The following is a 16,117-nucleotide window of genomic DNA, read 5'->3' as shown; positions in this document are numbered from 1 at the left end:
CCTCCGCTCTCCTCACTGCAGCCCTCAGACCACCTCTGGCCATCTGCAAGCTTCTCCCCGAGGACCTCTGCATCCTGTTGCTGCTATAGACAGCTCCTCCCACACTGATCAGACTGCCCCTTCCCTAGAGCCCAGCACCCGTCACTCCAACGCCCATCACCCCTCTTGTGCTCATGCACTTCTTTCCCACAAAGCCTTTAACTTTCCTCCTTCCTGTCAGGGACTACTTGTCCTTCCAGGTTCAGCCTTTAGGACCCTTGTCCTCAATGCCCATGCGAGGCCACGGGGTTGTCTCCCGCCTGGCACATCCACACCACGTGCCCTCTATCACTCATATGCCCAGTCCTCCACGCTGGCTCCTGTCCTCATAGCCCAGCAAAGGGCCTGCCTCCCTAGCTGGGCTATGAGGACAGAAGCCAGCATGGAGGACTGGGCATATCCCATCTTCTGGAGACATCTGCTGAAGCCAGAGGAGAGGCAAAGTGGACCAAGTGGTCCCGAGTCCACCACTCTCCTTTTAACAGCTAAGGTTCCAGCTCCATTGACAGCCTACAGAAATGCTCTGCTAGAGATGAGTTACTGTGCTCAGTGACCTTCAAGAAGTACTTCAAACTCCCGGAGCCTCAATTTCCTCCTAAGCAAAATAGGTGGTTTGAGGATTCAGTGAGTTACTCGATGTAAAGCACTTAGCCAACGCCTGACACATAGTAAACGCTCCATGTATAGCAGGTATTTTATTACCTAAACTGCCCTGCCTTTGCCTGCACTCAAAGCACTGCCCTCTGTGCCTCCAAACTCTTATTTTGACAAGACAAAATTTTAATCTGGGAGGGAGACTGCCAGGGCCTGGGGAAGAGGTGGAAGGGCAAAGAAAACAATGCTACTGGAGTTAAGGACTGGCATTTTCTGAATGAACAGCAGACACTGACTTTTGGCGGTCAACATACAGATTTACAGAGCCAACAGAGAGCTGTTAACCAAAGACTACCTCAGCTACCAATGACCAGAGGGAGCATCAATCAGGACACTGGCGGCAGCTAACCGAAAGCTAACCTTTTCCAGAGACCCTGCATTTCCACGTGCTTCTCACAGTTCTGCAGGCAAGAAACATGGGCTCTAAGGCCATTCAATACAGGTCCCCCGGGGGAGACCCCAAGGCCTCTCGAAGTACCAGGGAACATAACGCTTTCTGGCCACTAGATGGAGGGCACTTGTCTGAAAAGGAAGAAGGTAGTGTGGAAGATGATGGGAGAGAGAGGGAAGGAGGGAAGCTGGAGGCAGGTCAGAGCCGTAGGCTGGCTGAGCCTGGCAAACCCGAGGAGAATGTATGTCATCATCTTGGGCACCAGAGCTGGAGGGGGTGGTGGGGGGAGAGACAGGCCAGGAGATGGAGGGAGGCCGCCTGTGGTTACTGCCCCTTTGCGTTTGTCGACTTGTAGAACTTATTTATAGCTCTGAGGAGTGGCTTCTTGCTCTATAGTATTTTATTCTGGATTGACTAGACACAGAAGCCTTGAGACAGGGAAAGAAAGAGGGCTATAAATATGTTTTATTAGTTGCTGATAATTTTAATGGGAAGATATTGAGAGAAGAGATATTTGTGGAATTCTTACCCACTTCCTCCTCTCAGTCAGTCAGTAGTTCCTTTAAAGCCATTCTTGATGTTCATACACAGGGGGACCCGGGGGTATGTATACTTTGAGCACCCCTCCTGGGATACTGCCACTTTAACCAGAGCTCCTGGCTCCCTTTCCGATGCGAGGTACAGCTGAGACATCCTTTTCTGGCGGGAATGAGAGATCAACTCTTGAAATACCCCCAGTGCCTTCCTGTTTGCCGCCAAGGGCTGCTCTGCCACTGGCCTATCCTCAGGCTGGGCCGGGCCATAATGCCCTGAGGTTAATCCTAATTACCCATCATTAAAAACTCCAGGGGGTCTAGTTCAGCTCTCATTCTTACCAATTTCCTGGTAGCATCTGCCATTAGCACCATCCCTTCCCCTCCAGAAACTCATCCTTCCCCTAACTGGTCTTCTTCCCCTTCAACAAAAATCCAAGTGCTGAGCAGCAGAGTATACAATGATGAGAGATGGGTGAGAAAGGCACAGTTCCAGCCCTGGGGGTCACTAATAAGTCTTCTGCAATGTCTGGCCTATCAGACAGTCAATACACATCTGTTGAAATCAACAGTGATTCTTCGGACCCCACCACCACTCCAGCACCCAGCTCAGAATCTTGTACCTGGTCAGAGCTTGGTAACTCTTTCACAAATAGGTCATTACAGATGAACTACTAAACCACTGAACAAGCACTGCAGCATTCAGAGGGTGATGCAGGATAGAAGTACAGGGACACTCTCTGAGGCACTGGCCCTGTTTCATAGAGTAAAACAAACACTCAGGATCCCTGGCTTGCAGCGTGAACTACAAAGCTGTCATCCCAGGGGAAGCAGCCCCTGGATGGCCCAGGATCCAGGCAGGCTTCGAGGTTGGCTCAGGGGAGTGGGGAGTGGGATGGAACAGGGATGCTGGGGCAGGTTAGAGGCAGATGAGACACCCTCAGATTTGGGCTCAGATACACGTATACATGTCAATCTTTGCATCTTACATGCACCTATTATTTTTTGGCATTACATTTTCTAGGTTTATCTTAAAATGAAAAGGGGGAGGAATATATTTAGAAACATATATAGCATATATAAGAAACTGGCAATACTGATTGTTTCCTGGGAGGAGAACTGGGTGTGCAAAACAGTAGGAAAAGAAATGCATGTCTCACTGTATGCCTTCTGGGAGCACGATTTTTATCACTGGTATATATTCCTTATTAAAGAAAATAATGTGCTGCGTGCTTAGTCGCTCAGTCTTGTCTGACACTCTGTGACCCCATGGACCGTAGCCCCCCAGCCTCCTCTGTCCGTGGAATTCTCCAGGCCAGAATTCTGGAGTGGGTAGCCGTTCCCTTCCCTAGGGGATCTTCCCAACCCAGCAATCAAACCCAGGTCTCCGCATTGTAGGCAGATTCTTTACCATCTGAGGCACCAGGGAAGCCCAAGAATACTGGAGTGGGTAGTCTATTCCTTCTCCAGGGATCTTCCCCACCCAAGAATCGAACCGGGTCTCCTGCATTGCAGGTGGATTCTTTACCAACTGAGTTGGCAGGGAAGCTCAAAGAAAATAATTACTTTCTATAAAAATAAAAACAGTGAAAAACCTGCCAGATATGAGAAACATCTTATAAAATGCATAACAAGATAAACATACCATTGAAACAGAAAAGTCCAGAAATAGCCCTATGTATATATAGAAATTTCATGTAAGATAAAAGTAGCCTCTTAGATCATTGAGGAAAAGCTGGAATACTCAATTAACTGTGTTGAGATAAATGGGTAACCATATGAAATAAAATTAAGTTGATTCCTCTCCCACACTATATCAGGAAAAATTCCAAATGGGTCAAAGTGAAAATGTAAAAAATTAAACCATAAAAAGTACTAGGCAAGAGCATGAGGGAATTCCTTTGCACACTTGGAGAGAGGTAGACACTCTGAACAATAACTCAAAATCCAGCAAAAACAGGCTCATAAAAATTTCTGATACTAAAATTATTCAGATAAAATGGCTAATCATATTAAGTCATCACTTTGTACATTTTAAATATATATAATTACATTTGTCAATTATTCCTTAATAAAGCTTGGGGAAAAAAATTATTCAGATAAATACATAAGAACTATGTGTAAAATATAAAGAAAAATTTGAAAATGAAGAGAAAACAAGATATCGTGAGGAATGACCAAGTATATTCACAAAAGAACCAAAGAGAACTTCTAAACTAAAAAATAACAAAACAAATTAAAAATTCAGTGACTGAATTAAAAAGCAGATAAGACACAGCTGAAGAGAGTTAATAAAGTGGGAGATAGTTTTACAAGACAGACCTGAAGTAATTATCCAGAAAGTAATCTGAAAAGACAGAAATGAACAATATGAACGAGATAAACAGATATGGAGCTTAGAAAAAACACTAACAAATCGTTAATTTGCATTCCATAAGGAGAGACTAGAGACACTGAAGAAATAACAGCTAAAAACTTTATGGATAAGATATAAAGACATGTTCAAAATCAGAGAAAATTTACCACCAGAAGACCTTAGTCAATGAAGTTCTAAAGGATGTATGTAAAGTGAACCCAGACAGAAGGCCTGAAGTGAAAGAGGCATGCACATTTTGGCTCACACACTTCTCCTTGCCCACATCCAGAATCAGTTTTGTAGCGCTTTGAGCCTTCCTATTAGCCTAGGCAAAAACAGAACCCCTCATGAGAACTCATCTAAGTACATGCAGACCCCATGACAGAAATGAAAAGCTGCATACCACCCTTCAAAGAGAAATCATGGAGCAACAGCGAGACTCCTTTACCACTGAGGTTTACTAGGCCATGCAGCTTATCTTCAAGAAAGCAGAGGTTTTCAACAAATGGTGGTGGAACAATTGCACATCCATATGCAAAAAACTGAATCCAGACACAGACCTAACACTCTCTGCAAAAATTAACAGAAAAGGGGTCAGAGACCTGAATGCAAAATGCAAAACTATAAAACTCCTAGAAGATAACATAGGAGAAAAATCTAGATAATCTCGGGTTTGGTGATGACTTTTTAGATACAACACCATAGGCACACTGCATGAAAGAATTGAAAGGATTTTTTTTAATTTAAAAAAAAAAGAAAAAAAAACCCTTCTGCTCTGTGAAAGACAGTGTTGAGAGAATAAGTCACAGAGCAGGAGAAAATGTTTGCCAAAGAAAGCAATTGAGACTTTTCCTTTCTCTGGTCTAACCCATAGGGCTGGGAGAGCAGGGGGCCATTGTTTTGCGAAGGGTGCCCAGATCACACTTACACTCTCCTGGACAACCTCACGGCCTCCTTAGGAGGACTGGGTGAAGGACCAGATAAAAATCCAGTTTTTGGTCTCTAGCAGATTCAGGAGGCCCTGGGAGAAGCGCATCCTCAAGCTGTGCTGACACCTCCACACTGTGGACAGAGAAGCGGGGTGCTGGGGCGCCCCACTCCTCAGTGCTGTCCACGCCTGGCCTCGGCCCCGAGGTCTGACTCACCTGGGTCTAACAGGCTGGCCATCTGACAAGTCACCAGGGAAATGGCAAATGCTAAACTGCTGCTTCTCCAAGCACCTTCTGAAGGTTCATCCACCATGGAATCATCTAGGACTGCCAACGTAACTCCCCGCTTAATGACTTCATGATTTGCTTCATATGATCATGTACAGTGATCAAGAGCAGATGTTAATAAAAACGACTAAAATCTAACTGTCTTTCATGCATGTACACATATACACAAAAGGCATTCGGTGCCAGCTGCTATCTCTAGGCACTGAGATGATGAAGTTTTCGCTTCTTAAATTTTCAAACATAAATTACTCACATAACTGGAAAAGGGAACATACATTTAAATATAGTCTGCACACACTGGGTATCCAGCATCCTGAGGTTTCAACTTCTGTGTTTCTGATTTTTTTCTAGTTGTAACCCTCTGGCTTATTAAAATCCAGTCCCCCCGAGACCCCGCTTTCATCTGCTGACAGGCTTTGCAGAACAGTGAGCCCTATGGGGTTCTGGGAGCCTCAGGAAAACATGAAGTCTCTAGCAAGAAGAGTGAGCTGGGTCCTGGCCAAAAGTGTAAGTCTAAGGTTGCGTGGCCATGCAAACAAGTGAGAGACACAGCCATTCAGAGGGCTTCGAGCATCACAGAGCCAGCCTGTCCTGTTCTCCCTGCCCTATTTTTAGCTGTGCGAGTACAGGACACATTTGGCTGTTCTGGATAGGAAAGCAGTAAAAAAAAGCCAGGTAAGTGACAGAGCCAACGGCAGGCTCTTCCTACCCTAATCTTCCAGGCTTGTCGGATCCTTTCTTTCCCAGGCCAGAAATGCCAAGTGTGATGGATGTTTGTTGAAATGAATATCTGTGTAACACTGCTGACAGAGGAGGCCTTTCCCTGTCATAGCTACAAGAGAAGGGGGCAGGGATGGAGTGCAGACAATGATAATACCAAAGGGATATCCAACAGCTGACCTGAGTCATAGATCAGAAGCAAACAGACTGAAAACTTGGGATGTGGATGATCACTTTACTAGCTAACACCAGGCACAGGTGTATCTTTAACCACCATCCCTTTTCCCCGTGGCTTTACAACTGGATGTAGTCAGGCACAAGGGCTAGGGCACATCCAGTCTGCAGAGTGGCCATAAGGGTCCCCTGGTGAACCCTGCTTGTTCCCCAGGTTAGGACCTGACCCTGAAAACTTCACCATGGTTAGCCTAGTACCTACAGACAGCTTCAGAATGGAGCACCTGCTGTGAGAGACGCCAGGTGCCTGCAAGAAGTGTGTGGAGGTCCTTCCTGGTCACTAGCAGGAGACAGGAGAGAGAAGACTGAGGTCTGAAACACAGGGTGTGGGCAGGGGCAGGGAATGGGGAAATGGAAAGGACGGGTAGGTGAAGAATATGCAAACCTGGATGTCTTCATTGTTCTGTAGGTTAGAGCCAAACATGACAGAAAAAAAAATTGTAGGCATGGCCTTATTCTATGAGAGGTGGAAATATAATTCTATGACCGCAGGTTTTTAAACAGACCAGAGCAGTGTATCCAAATCAACAGATCTCTTATAGTGATCAACTTGAGAGCGTCTACACTTATTACAAAGTGTCAACATTCAGTCTTGAGATGCGAATTCCCATCCTCCTTACTGTCGAGAAATCAACTGAGAATAGATTTGATTTTTGCAAACAAGCTTACATCCTAGGAGGCAGGTTGGCAGCTGTGTGACCAGGCTGTGTAGCAGTCTCTAGACTCCCCTGCCCCGAAAAAGATGTCATCACACGTCCTTTTGGATTTGATGACCAGGAACCAGGTCTGTCCTCTCAGGAGTTGGGTGAGCAACTCCAAAGGCACTTCCCTCCAGGGTAAGCCCAGTGAGCAAGGACTCTCATCTGGCACCTCAGTGACGAGCACAGCCCTGAAGAGTGGTGGGCCCTCCCCATGTCAGCAAGTGAGTGGTTCAGCTTAGCAGAGTAAGTGCACAGCCTCCCCAGGCTACAGCCTCATGGCACAAATGCTGAAGCACCTTCTAGTGTGTTGAGCCCTGTATAGAGGCGGCAGACCTAGCTCTATTAGACAAGCTCTGCACCTCAATGCCACCAGCCAGACCACATTGCATCCTCCATGGCGGCCTTAAGCTTTGCTTCTTGAGCTGGCACTCCTCATGGTGCCATTTCACACCCTAAACCACAAGTGTCCCCACACTGCACCATGCAAGGCATCTACAATATAGCTGTTTCTTGAAAGGCTCTCTGATAAAAGCTTGGGAACCACTATATATCTAAGTTCCTCCCCTTGGGGATTCACGAGAACACCCATATGTTAAAGGTTCCCAAAAGTTCTGCAGTAAAGAAAGCTGTTTCCCAGTGGTTCCCAAACTAAAATCAGTTGCTTTACTGAGGAACTCAACAAAAGGTATTCACATATCCATCTCAAAACAGGGGATGTGAATACAGCCATCTCCTAGTTTCACCCACAGAGCCCTATGTTTTGGTGGACTGCCTCTTACATTTCACCAAATACCTGGGTTCTGCTGAACACAGTTTGAGCAATGTTGACCCAGGGTGCTTTGCATCCATCTAGTCATAGCATGCTTGCTTTCTACTCTTCCACATATACTTTTCATCCCCCCTACCACCCCCACTGTAGGACTCCAGTGCTTTTAACTTGTCCCTTACACTTTGCCCTATTCCCTTACTGGTCTATGGACTTCTGTGTTCCCAACATCAACTTTCCCTAGGGCAAAAATCATGTCACATGTTCCTATTTCACATCTCCTAAACCTCCCAGCTATTTGTAAGGCATCCTCAGACAGCCATTTTGCTTTTTTGCATTTCTTTTCCATGGGGGTGGTCTTGATCCCTGTCTCCTGTACAATGTCACGAACCTCCGTCCATAGTTCATCAGGCACTCTATCAGATCTAGTCCCTTAAATCTATTTCTCACTTCCACTGTATAATCATAAGGGATTTGATTTAGGTCATACCTGAATGGTCTAGTGGTTTTCCCTACTTTCCTCAATTTAAGTCTGAATTTGGCAATAAGGAGTTCATGATCTGAGCCACAGTCAGCTCCTGGTCTTGTTTGTGTTGACTGTATAGAGCTTCTCCATTTTTGGCTGCAAAGAATATAATCAATCTGATTTCAGTGTTGACCATCTGGTGATGTCCTTGTGTAGAGTCTTCTCTTGTGTTGTTGGAAGAGGGTGTTTGCTATGACCAGTGCATTTTCTTGGCAAAACTCTATTAGTCTTTGCCCTGGCTTCATTCCACATTCCAAGGCCAAATTTGCCTGTTACTCCATTTGTTTCTTGACTTCCTACTTTTGCATTCCAGTCCCCTATAATGAAAATGACATCTTTTGGGGGTGTTAGTTCTAAAAGGTCTTGTAGGTCTTCATAGAACCGTTCAACTTCAGCTTTTTCAGTGTTACTGGTTGGGGCATAGACTTGGATTACTGTGATATTGAATGGTTTGCCTTGGAAATGAACAGAGATCATTCTGTCGTTTTTGAGATTGCATCCAAGTACTGCATTTTGGATTCTTTTGTTGACCATGATGGCTACTCCATTTCTTCTAAGGGATTGCTGCCTGCAGTAGTAGATATAATGGTCATCTGAGTTAAATTCACCCATTCCAGTCTATTTTAGTTTGCTGATTCCTAGAATGTCGACATTGACTCTTGCCATCTCTTGTTTGACCACTTCCAATTTGCCTTGATTCACGGACCTGACATCCCAAGTTCCTATGCAATATTGCTCTTTACAGCATCGGACCTTGCTTCTATCACCAGTCACATCCACAGCTGGGTATTGTTTTTGCTTTGGCTCCATCCCTTCATTCTTTCTGGAGTTATTTCTCCACTGATCTCCAGTAGCATATTGGGCACCTACTGACCTGGGGAGTTCCTCTTTCTGTATCCTATCATTTTGCCTTTTCATACTGTTCATGGGGTTCTCAAGGCAAGAATACTGAAGTGGTTTGCCATCCCCTTCTCCAGTGGACCACATTCTGTCAGACCTCTCCACCATGACCTGCCAGTCTTGGGTTAGACAAGGCTTGTGGTCCTAGTATGATTAGATTGACTAGTTTTCTGTGAGTATGGTTTCAGTGTGTCTGCCCTCTGATGCCCTCTTGCAACACCTACCATCTTACTTGGGTTTCTCTTACCTTGGATGTGGGGGTATCTCTTCACGGCTGCTCCAGCAAAGCGCAGCTGCTGCTCCTTACCTTGGACAAGGGGTATCTCCTCACCGCCACCCCTCCTGACCTTGAACGTGGAATAACTCCTCTAGGCCCTCCTGCACCCGCACAGCAACAAAGGTCCGTCTAGTCAAGGCTATGGTTTTTCCTGTGGTCATGTATGGATGTGAGAGTTGGGCTGTGAAGAAGGCTGAGCGCTGAAGAATTGATGCTTTTGAACTGTGGTGTTGGAGAAGACTCTTGTGAGTCCCTTGGACTGCAAGGAGATCCAACCAGTCCATTCTGAAGGAGATCAGTCCTGGGATTTCTTTGGAAGGAATGATGCTAAAGCTGAAACTCTAGTACTTTGGCCACCTGATGCGAAGAGTTGACTCATTGGAAAAGACTCTGATGCTGGGAGGGATTGGGGGCAGGAGGAGAAGGGGACCACAGAGGATGAGATGGCTGGATGGCATCACTGACTCGATGGACATGAGTCTGAGTGAACTCCAGGAGTTGGTGATAGACAGGGAGGCCTGGCATGCTGCGATTCATGGGGTCGCAAAGAGTCGGACACAACTGAGCAACTGAACTTAACTGAAACCTCCCAGCACTGAGCAAGCCTGTGCTGGGCACAGGGAAGATACTCCAAAGAGGCTTTCTGAGCTGAACTAAATTCAAGTTCTTCTAAATATCACTTAAGAAAAAAAGTACCACAGTAATATGGGAGCAAAGACAATGCCTCAAAAAAACTATCTCAGTTTCCCCATGATAATACTTCTTTTTATCTATAATTTATTGAGTGTTTACTAAGAATGGTGGCCAAATTCATAAGATGCAGTATCAATCTTCACAGCAACCTGAGAGTTGGGGCTACTATCACCACTTGGCTGGAAGGTCAAGGGCCCTGGGATGGAGAATCGACTGTGCTGGAGCACCAGGAAGCCCAGCAGATAGTATAACATTCCTCAGGAGGAGCTCTGGGAAGAGTCAGCAGGGCTGCAGAGCCAGGCACACAGAGAGCTGGGGAAGGAGCTGTCTGGTCACCAGACTCAAGCCTGTTCCAGATGTTGCCTCTTCCTTTTAAGTTTGGCAGATGATTGGGCTCTGCACCCAAGAGGAGAAACAGATGCCAGCTTCAAGTTTCAGATAGGACGTGGGCCCCATCCTCCTCCCCCTGGAGCAGACCATGAGGAGGAGTACTGCGTGGTCCCTCACCCCTGAAGACATGCTCTTCACAGGGGATGGTTTATCTGGACTCTGATGGCCCCTGGTCTGCAGGGCTGCTGTCTGTCCTGATGCTCTCATGCTGGTCTGGCCTCAGCTCCAGCCTAACCCAGGCCCAGGGCTGGGCATGCTCAGCTCCCAGTTAACCAGAAAGCCCCTCAAGGTTTTCAGGAGTGTGCCAAGGGCTCAAGACACAAGTAGCTTTTGACACAAGACAGAGTAAGAGTCTGGTAATAGGGTCCCTGGTGTTGAGGGTGGGTCCGGCTTTAGGTGTGTGTGTGTGTTAGCTGCTTAGTCGTGTCCAACTCTTTGCCACCCTATAGACTGTAGCCCACCAAGCTCCTCTGTCCATGGGATTCTCCAGGCAAGAATACTGGAGTAGGTTGCAATTCCCTTCTCTGGGAGATCTTCCTGACCCAGGGATCAAACTTGAGTCTCCTGTATTGGCAGGCAGACCATTTGCTGTTTAAGCCAGCTTCAGGAAGAGGAGTTAGATGGCAGCTTGAAATAAACCAGAGGGAGTAGGTTGTAACAGCCAGGACATTCTGCAGGTGCTTGGTGAAAGGGACTGAGTGGGCAGGGACAGCCCCACCAGCATCCCCAAGGCAAGCGGGCACCCTCGGTCACCTCAGCAGCCAGAGCAGGATTACTTCCTCTCTGCTGTCACCCTAACGTCACCAGGTTAACAGCTGGGCACCTACACTGTGCAGATACAAACAAGCACTTTGTGTGCATCCTCTCATTCCCACCTCATAGTAAGTCTATGCCTCTTACTGTAACCCCCATTTCACAGATAATAGATTTCACAGCTTGGGGATGTGAGTGAGCTGCCTAGGCCATAATGAGGAAACAGCAGCTCTGACACCAAGGTCCATACTCTTGACCACCTGGTTCCACTGCCCCTACCAGATTCTACTGGACAGCATGGCACCCCGAGTGGTGCCGCAGGTTGGCCAGAGATGTCAGCTCCCTGCTCCAGAGCTACCTGGTCCTAGGTGGGCCCTGCAGCTCAGGCACCCGAGCATCCAGACCCCTCCTCAACTCTCCACCAGCGTGTTCTCACAGGAGGCCTGGTCCAGCCATCTCAGAAGAGCACTGGGTGGCACCCCATCACCATGCCTACAACTGTGTGCCACCTGTCAGAGAAGGAGACAAATCCTCCAGAGGACCCTTCAGGTGACAACCAGACAAGCAGGGTGGCTCTGGTCAGCAGGCTAACACACATCCTCCAGGGAAAGTTTCCTGAAGCCTGATCTCAGCACTTGTGTTCCTGCATCATCACCACCTTTTCCTGGTTTGTACCTGCCTCTGGACAAAGCTTCTGGGGGTTGGGGGAGGTCTTGCTCTGGCTTGATTCTCAGCACTGGACACAATGCAGCTCTCCTGAGGACCTGTGGAATGGGTGGCACTTTGCTCAGATGCCGTGTATTGGAGCACAGTGTCTGAGCCCAAAGTTACATTAGCGTTTCCCAATTCTGGGAAGAGGCTGGCACCCAGTGGGTACATTCTGAAGGTGGCAGAGCTCTTTCCTATCCCTCACAGGGCTGGTTGGCACCATCTCCCTCTCCAGGTCTCAGCTGATTATGTCTCCTCCTCAAATAAAACCCTCCTGGGTCGGTTCACCTCCAGGCCCCAGGCACTGGGGCTCCTTGGCCTATTTACAGCCTCCACAGACCTTGGCACAGTCAGGAACCATCTGAGTTGGCTGGCTCTTCCTTTCAGACTAGAGCATGAGCTCCATGGAGCAGAGACTATTTTTACCCCAGCCACTCCTGTGCTCTGGAGCTAGCACTGGTAAGCATGTGAAATGACTGGGAAAGGGTCTTCTGTGAAACAGGAGCAAACAGCAGAACAGAAAGAGACCTGGGCCACCTCTGCTTCTCTTTCAGGGACCAAAGCCCAAGTTCTGAGCAGGCAGGTGGGCTCCCACAGCCCAGCCTGAGGGGCTCAGGGCGGATCACCTCCTGAGGGCAGTCATGGGGGGTGGGGGCGGGGCGCAGCAGAGTCCAGATGGTGGAGTGCAGCAACGCTCCACTGATGTATCCCTGAAACTCAGCTCCTGCCCATCAGACAACCGGACACAAGTGACTAGCAGTGATCGAGTATAGCGCCGAGGGCCCAGGACATCCCCCAAGGCCCCATCACACAGACCAGATGACAAGTCAGGGCCCCGGGCAGTGGTCACTCCAATGACTCAACACTGTGTGTCAGCAGAGAAGATGGCTCAGATTCAGCTAACTATAGCTCTTCTAGAAGGACTTGGTAAAATTTCAAAACATATATTACTTTTTAATACAGAGGGGTTAACATGGCTAACACCAGAGTAAGGATTTGCCTTGAGTGACTTGGCCAGCTCTAGCACTGGACTGCCCTGATCATTCCCACCCCACTTTGGGACCACTGCTGCACCCATGACAGTCAGAGATGGGCACAGTTGGGGGGGTTCAGGGTCAAGGTGCCCAGCCCCCATGAGAACAAACCTGCTGACCTGGCCCTCATGTGCGCTGCACTGTTTCAGAGCCAACCAGACGTAGGCAAGGAAAACATAACAGATCTTCTGTGCAGCAGATAGTTGTTGCCTCAAACATGATGGAGCAGTGGTATTCCCCCACCAGCGCCCTGCTAACTAACAAGAGGAAGCTTGATGGAAGAAATGAAACTGCTGCGGTACTTGACCTAATGAATGTGTTTGTGAACATCCCAATGTCATGCCTGTGCTAGGGGCATCACAGGATTCGGGAACCAGTAAACACGGGTTGGCTGGATTTACACGTCATGTCAGCTTTCCCCATTGTGCTCAAACAAAGTCCCTTTGGATCTCACAGCAGCCTGGAGTTGGTGAAACAGGGACTATTGTCTCCAAATGAGCTGAAAGGAAATTGGGATCCGGAGAGGTTAAACGACTCTCTCTGGGTCACACAGCATGTAAACTGCTGAGCCAGACCTTAAAAGTCTCCTCTGGGTCCTACCTAGTGACTTCTCCCCTGGTCTCCCTGGCTAATTGCCAGCATTACATGTGGTTCTCCTGGGTGTGACACCTATGTTCTGGGCTTCTGTTTCCTCATCTGCATAGTGAGAAGAACCATGCCTATGTCACACTACCAGGCATGCGACCTATGAGTCTCGGACAAGCACAGGGTCCAAGTTCCAAATATGTGCAAAGTCCTCATAACTAGAACCCCAATTACTTTTTATGCCTAGACACTTTAACAGAACACAAAAACTCTAGAACCCTCATGGTTGTGAGGGGAAGCCTTGGTCTTGTCTTATCGAGAGGGCTGGGAGAGCAGGAAGCAACCCAGCCTTGTCTTGCTGAGCCAGTCTCCCCTTTCTCTCTAGAGCTGCCCCCACCTGCCACTTGCCCTGATGATGTATGGAGAAAAAACTGGTAAAAGCATTACAAAAGGACAGCAGGATGTGTCCCTTTGCAAGTACTTCCTGGTTATATGTGGCAAATCTGTTTATGCCCTGAGGTTGGTTTCCTCAATACTAAAAATGGCGGCCGGGGTTCTTGGGGGGCAGTGGGCGTGAATCCTGCCCAGATGACCTCCCACAGTTGCTATGGAGTCACCAATAAGACCAACAACACTTTATCTAGGAAAAGGACTGAGGACCGCCCCCCCCGCCAACCCCAACCCTGCCACCTCGCCCCAGAGGGATGGCTGATTCCAAGACTGGGACAGGGGAAGGTCAGGGGGAGATAAGAATATCTCATTTTGTTGGAAAGAAAGGAAATGTACAGAGAGTGATGGAGAGGGGGAAGAAGGACATAAAAACCAGCCTGAAGGTGCAATTTGAGACAATGTGACCAAAATAATGAGTAAAGACATGACAGTACATAACATGTTAAATTCTAAAAATCCACGAACCAGCATGGATAGAAAAAAAAAAGAAAAGAAGGGAAGAGCAGAAGGAAAGCTCTTCTTAGCAGAAGAATGCCAACTAATAAATGCAGGAGAAAGGACAGAAATAGAAAAACCTAACCACCCTAGTGATAACAGATCCTGGTAATAAGATCATCAAGGAATGCTAAAGCCATGGGTGAAAGGCTGCAATCCAGGATGTGCAAAAGTGCACAGACACCACCCTAATCCAATGACCAAAGTGAAGATCACCCGTGACAGGACAAACCCACGGCTGGTGCCTCCAGACATCATGCCAGAGAAGCACTCAACATCGCTTATGGAATTCTCCTGCCAAAACATTTAACCTGAATCCAAGCCTGAGGCCAACACAGATTAAAGGGCATTCTGCAAAATATCTAGCCTGTGCTCTCCAAAAACATCCATGTCATCAGAGATTTTTTTGAAAAGCTAGAGAATTTTTTAAAAATAAACCTAAAGAAACCTGACAGACAAATGCAATGTATGATCCTAAAATGGATCCTGGATCAGGAAAGAAAATAGAACAAAATCATAAAGCACATTATTGGGACAACTGAGGAAATTTCAAAACAGACATTATTATAATAGGTAACAACCAAACAGGTAACAGGCAAAATTAAATGTACACGTGTATGCACACGCACACACACACACACAGCAGAGAGAGGTAAAGCAAGTGGGGCAACATGTTAGCAGATGGTGCATCTAGGTAAAAACGTTCACTCCCTGTTCTTGCAACTTTTCCATAGGTCTGCGCATTTTCAAAGGAAACAAGCAAGGCCCTCCCACTCCTTGGAAGCTGCGTGTCCACAGCGACTCAGGCACACTCACCTGTCAGGTACTCCAGGACGGCGGCCATGTACACAGGCGCCCCCACTCCGATCCTGTACTTGGGGTGACCTTTCTTGATGTACCGCAGCATCCGGCCCACGGGGAAGATGACTCCCGCCTTGGCGGACCGGGAGGTTTTGGTGGACTTCTTCTTCCCACCCCGGCTGGACATGGCGGTGGCCCTGGAGATGGATTAGCAAGTACACTGTGGAGGCAAGAGAACGCTCGGGTCAGGATTACTGGGGACATCTCCCCTTTCCCCACACCCTCTGGGCCCTGGAAGAAATGGGCTGTGCCAGCAGATGCCACCACCTACAGTCACAGAGCCCTGTGAGCCCAGTTTCTTCATTCCAACCATGTGCTTCAGCCCGGGAAAAAAGAATGGCTTAGCTTTTCACATTTTATACCATGACATCAATTTTATCAGCCACTTCCATTTAAACGTTACTCTGACAATGACTGCTCTTAAGTGCCTCGCCTTTATGCCACATGATGTAAAAGAAAATGGGGTTTCTTGGCTGAGATCTATACGCTTGCTTAATAATTGTATTTTCATACACTGGAGACCAGCGCTGATAAATTTGTTGAACACTTGATAAAAGAAAACTATGTCACCTGCCTCTACAATAAAGACGTTAAGTCAGACACTTAGGTTCTTTGAGGAGAGCAGCCTCTCTCCCTTGCAGTCCTTTATCTGTGAGAGGCAAGAACTGCTCACAGGAGTTAAGTGGGCAGCCAGGTTGGAATATGAGGCCTTCTGAGCACTTCCTAACTGCTAGTCAGGCCTGTCCTCAGAGAAGAAAGTCCTTCCTTCCTTCCCCGACCCACTCACCATCCAAAATGCCCCATTCCTCTTGTGGGGATCCAGGTCACCACTAT

The 16,117-nt window shown here is 47.5% G+C and overlaps 1 protein-coding gene across 18 annotated transcripts in view; it reads right to left on the bottom strand.

Moving 5' to 3' along the window:
• Positions 1-16,117, bottom strand: part of LOC120863639 (core histone macro-H2A.1) — an 81,607-nt gene that overhangs the window by 55,637 nt on the left and 9,853 nt on the right. For all 18 annotated transcript variants that reach the window (XR_005721042.1, XR_005721039.1, XR_005721041.1 and 15 more), the window contains exon 2: positions 15,239-15,443. Coding sequence is in view for 12 of the 18 variants with exons in the window: in XM_040240054.1 (XP_040095988.1) it covers positions 15,239-15,410 (172 nt within the window). In the remaining 6 variants the exon portion in view is untranslated. The remainder of the gene's footprint in view (positions 1-15,238; positions 15,444-16,117) is intronic.

This window comes from Oryx dammah, unplaced genomic scaffold (genome assembly GCF_014754425.2).
Source record: "Oryx dammah isolate SB20612 unplaced genomic scaffold, SCBI_Odam_1.1 HiC_scaffold_5, whole genome shotgun sequence".
Classification (NCBI taxonomy): domain Eukaryota; kingdom Metazoa; phylum Chordata; class Mammalia; order Artiodactyla; family Bovidae; genus Oryx; species Oryx dammah.
The sequence above is the reverse complement of the archived record's forward strand: the minus strand, read 5'-3'. Positions and strand labels throughout refer to the sequence as shown.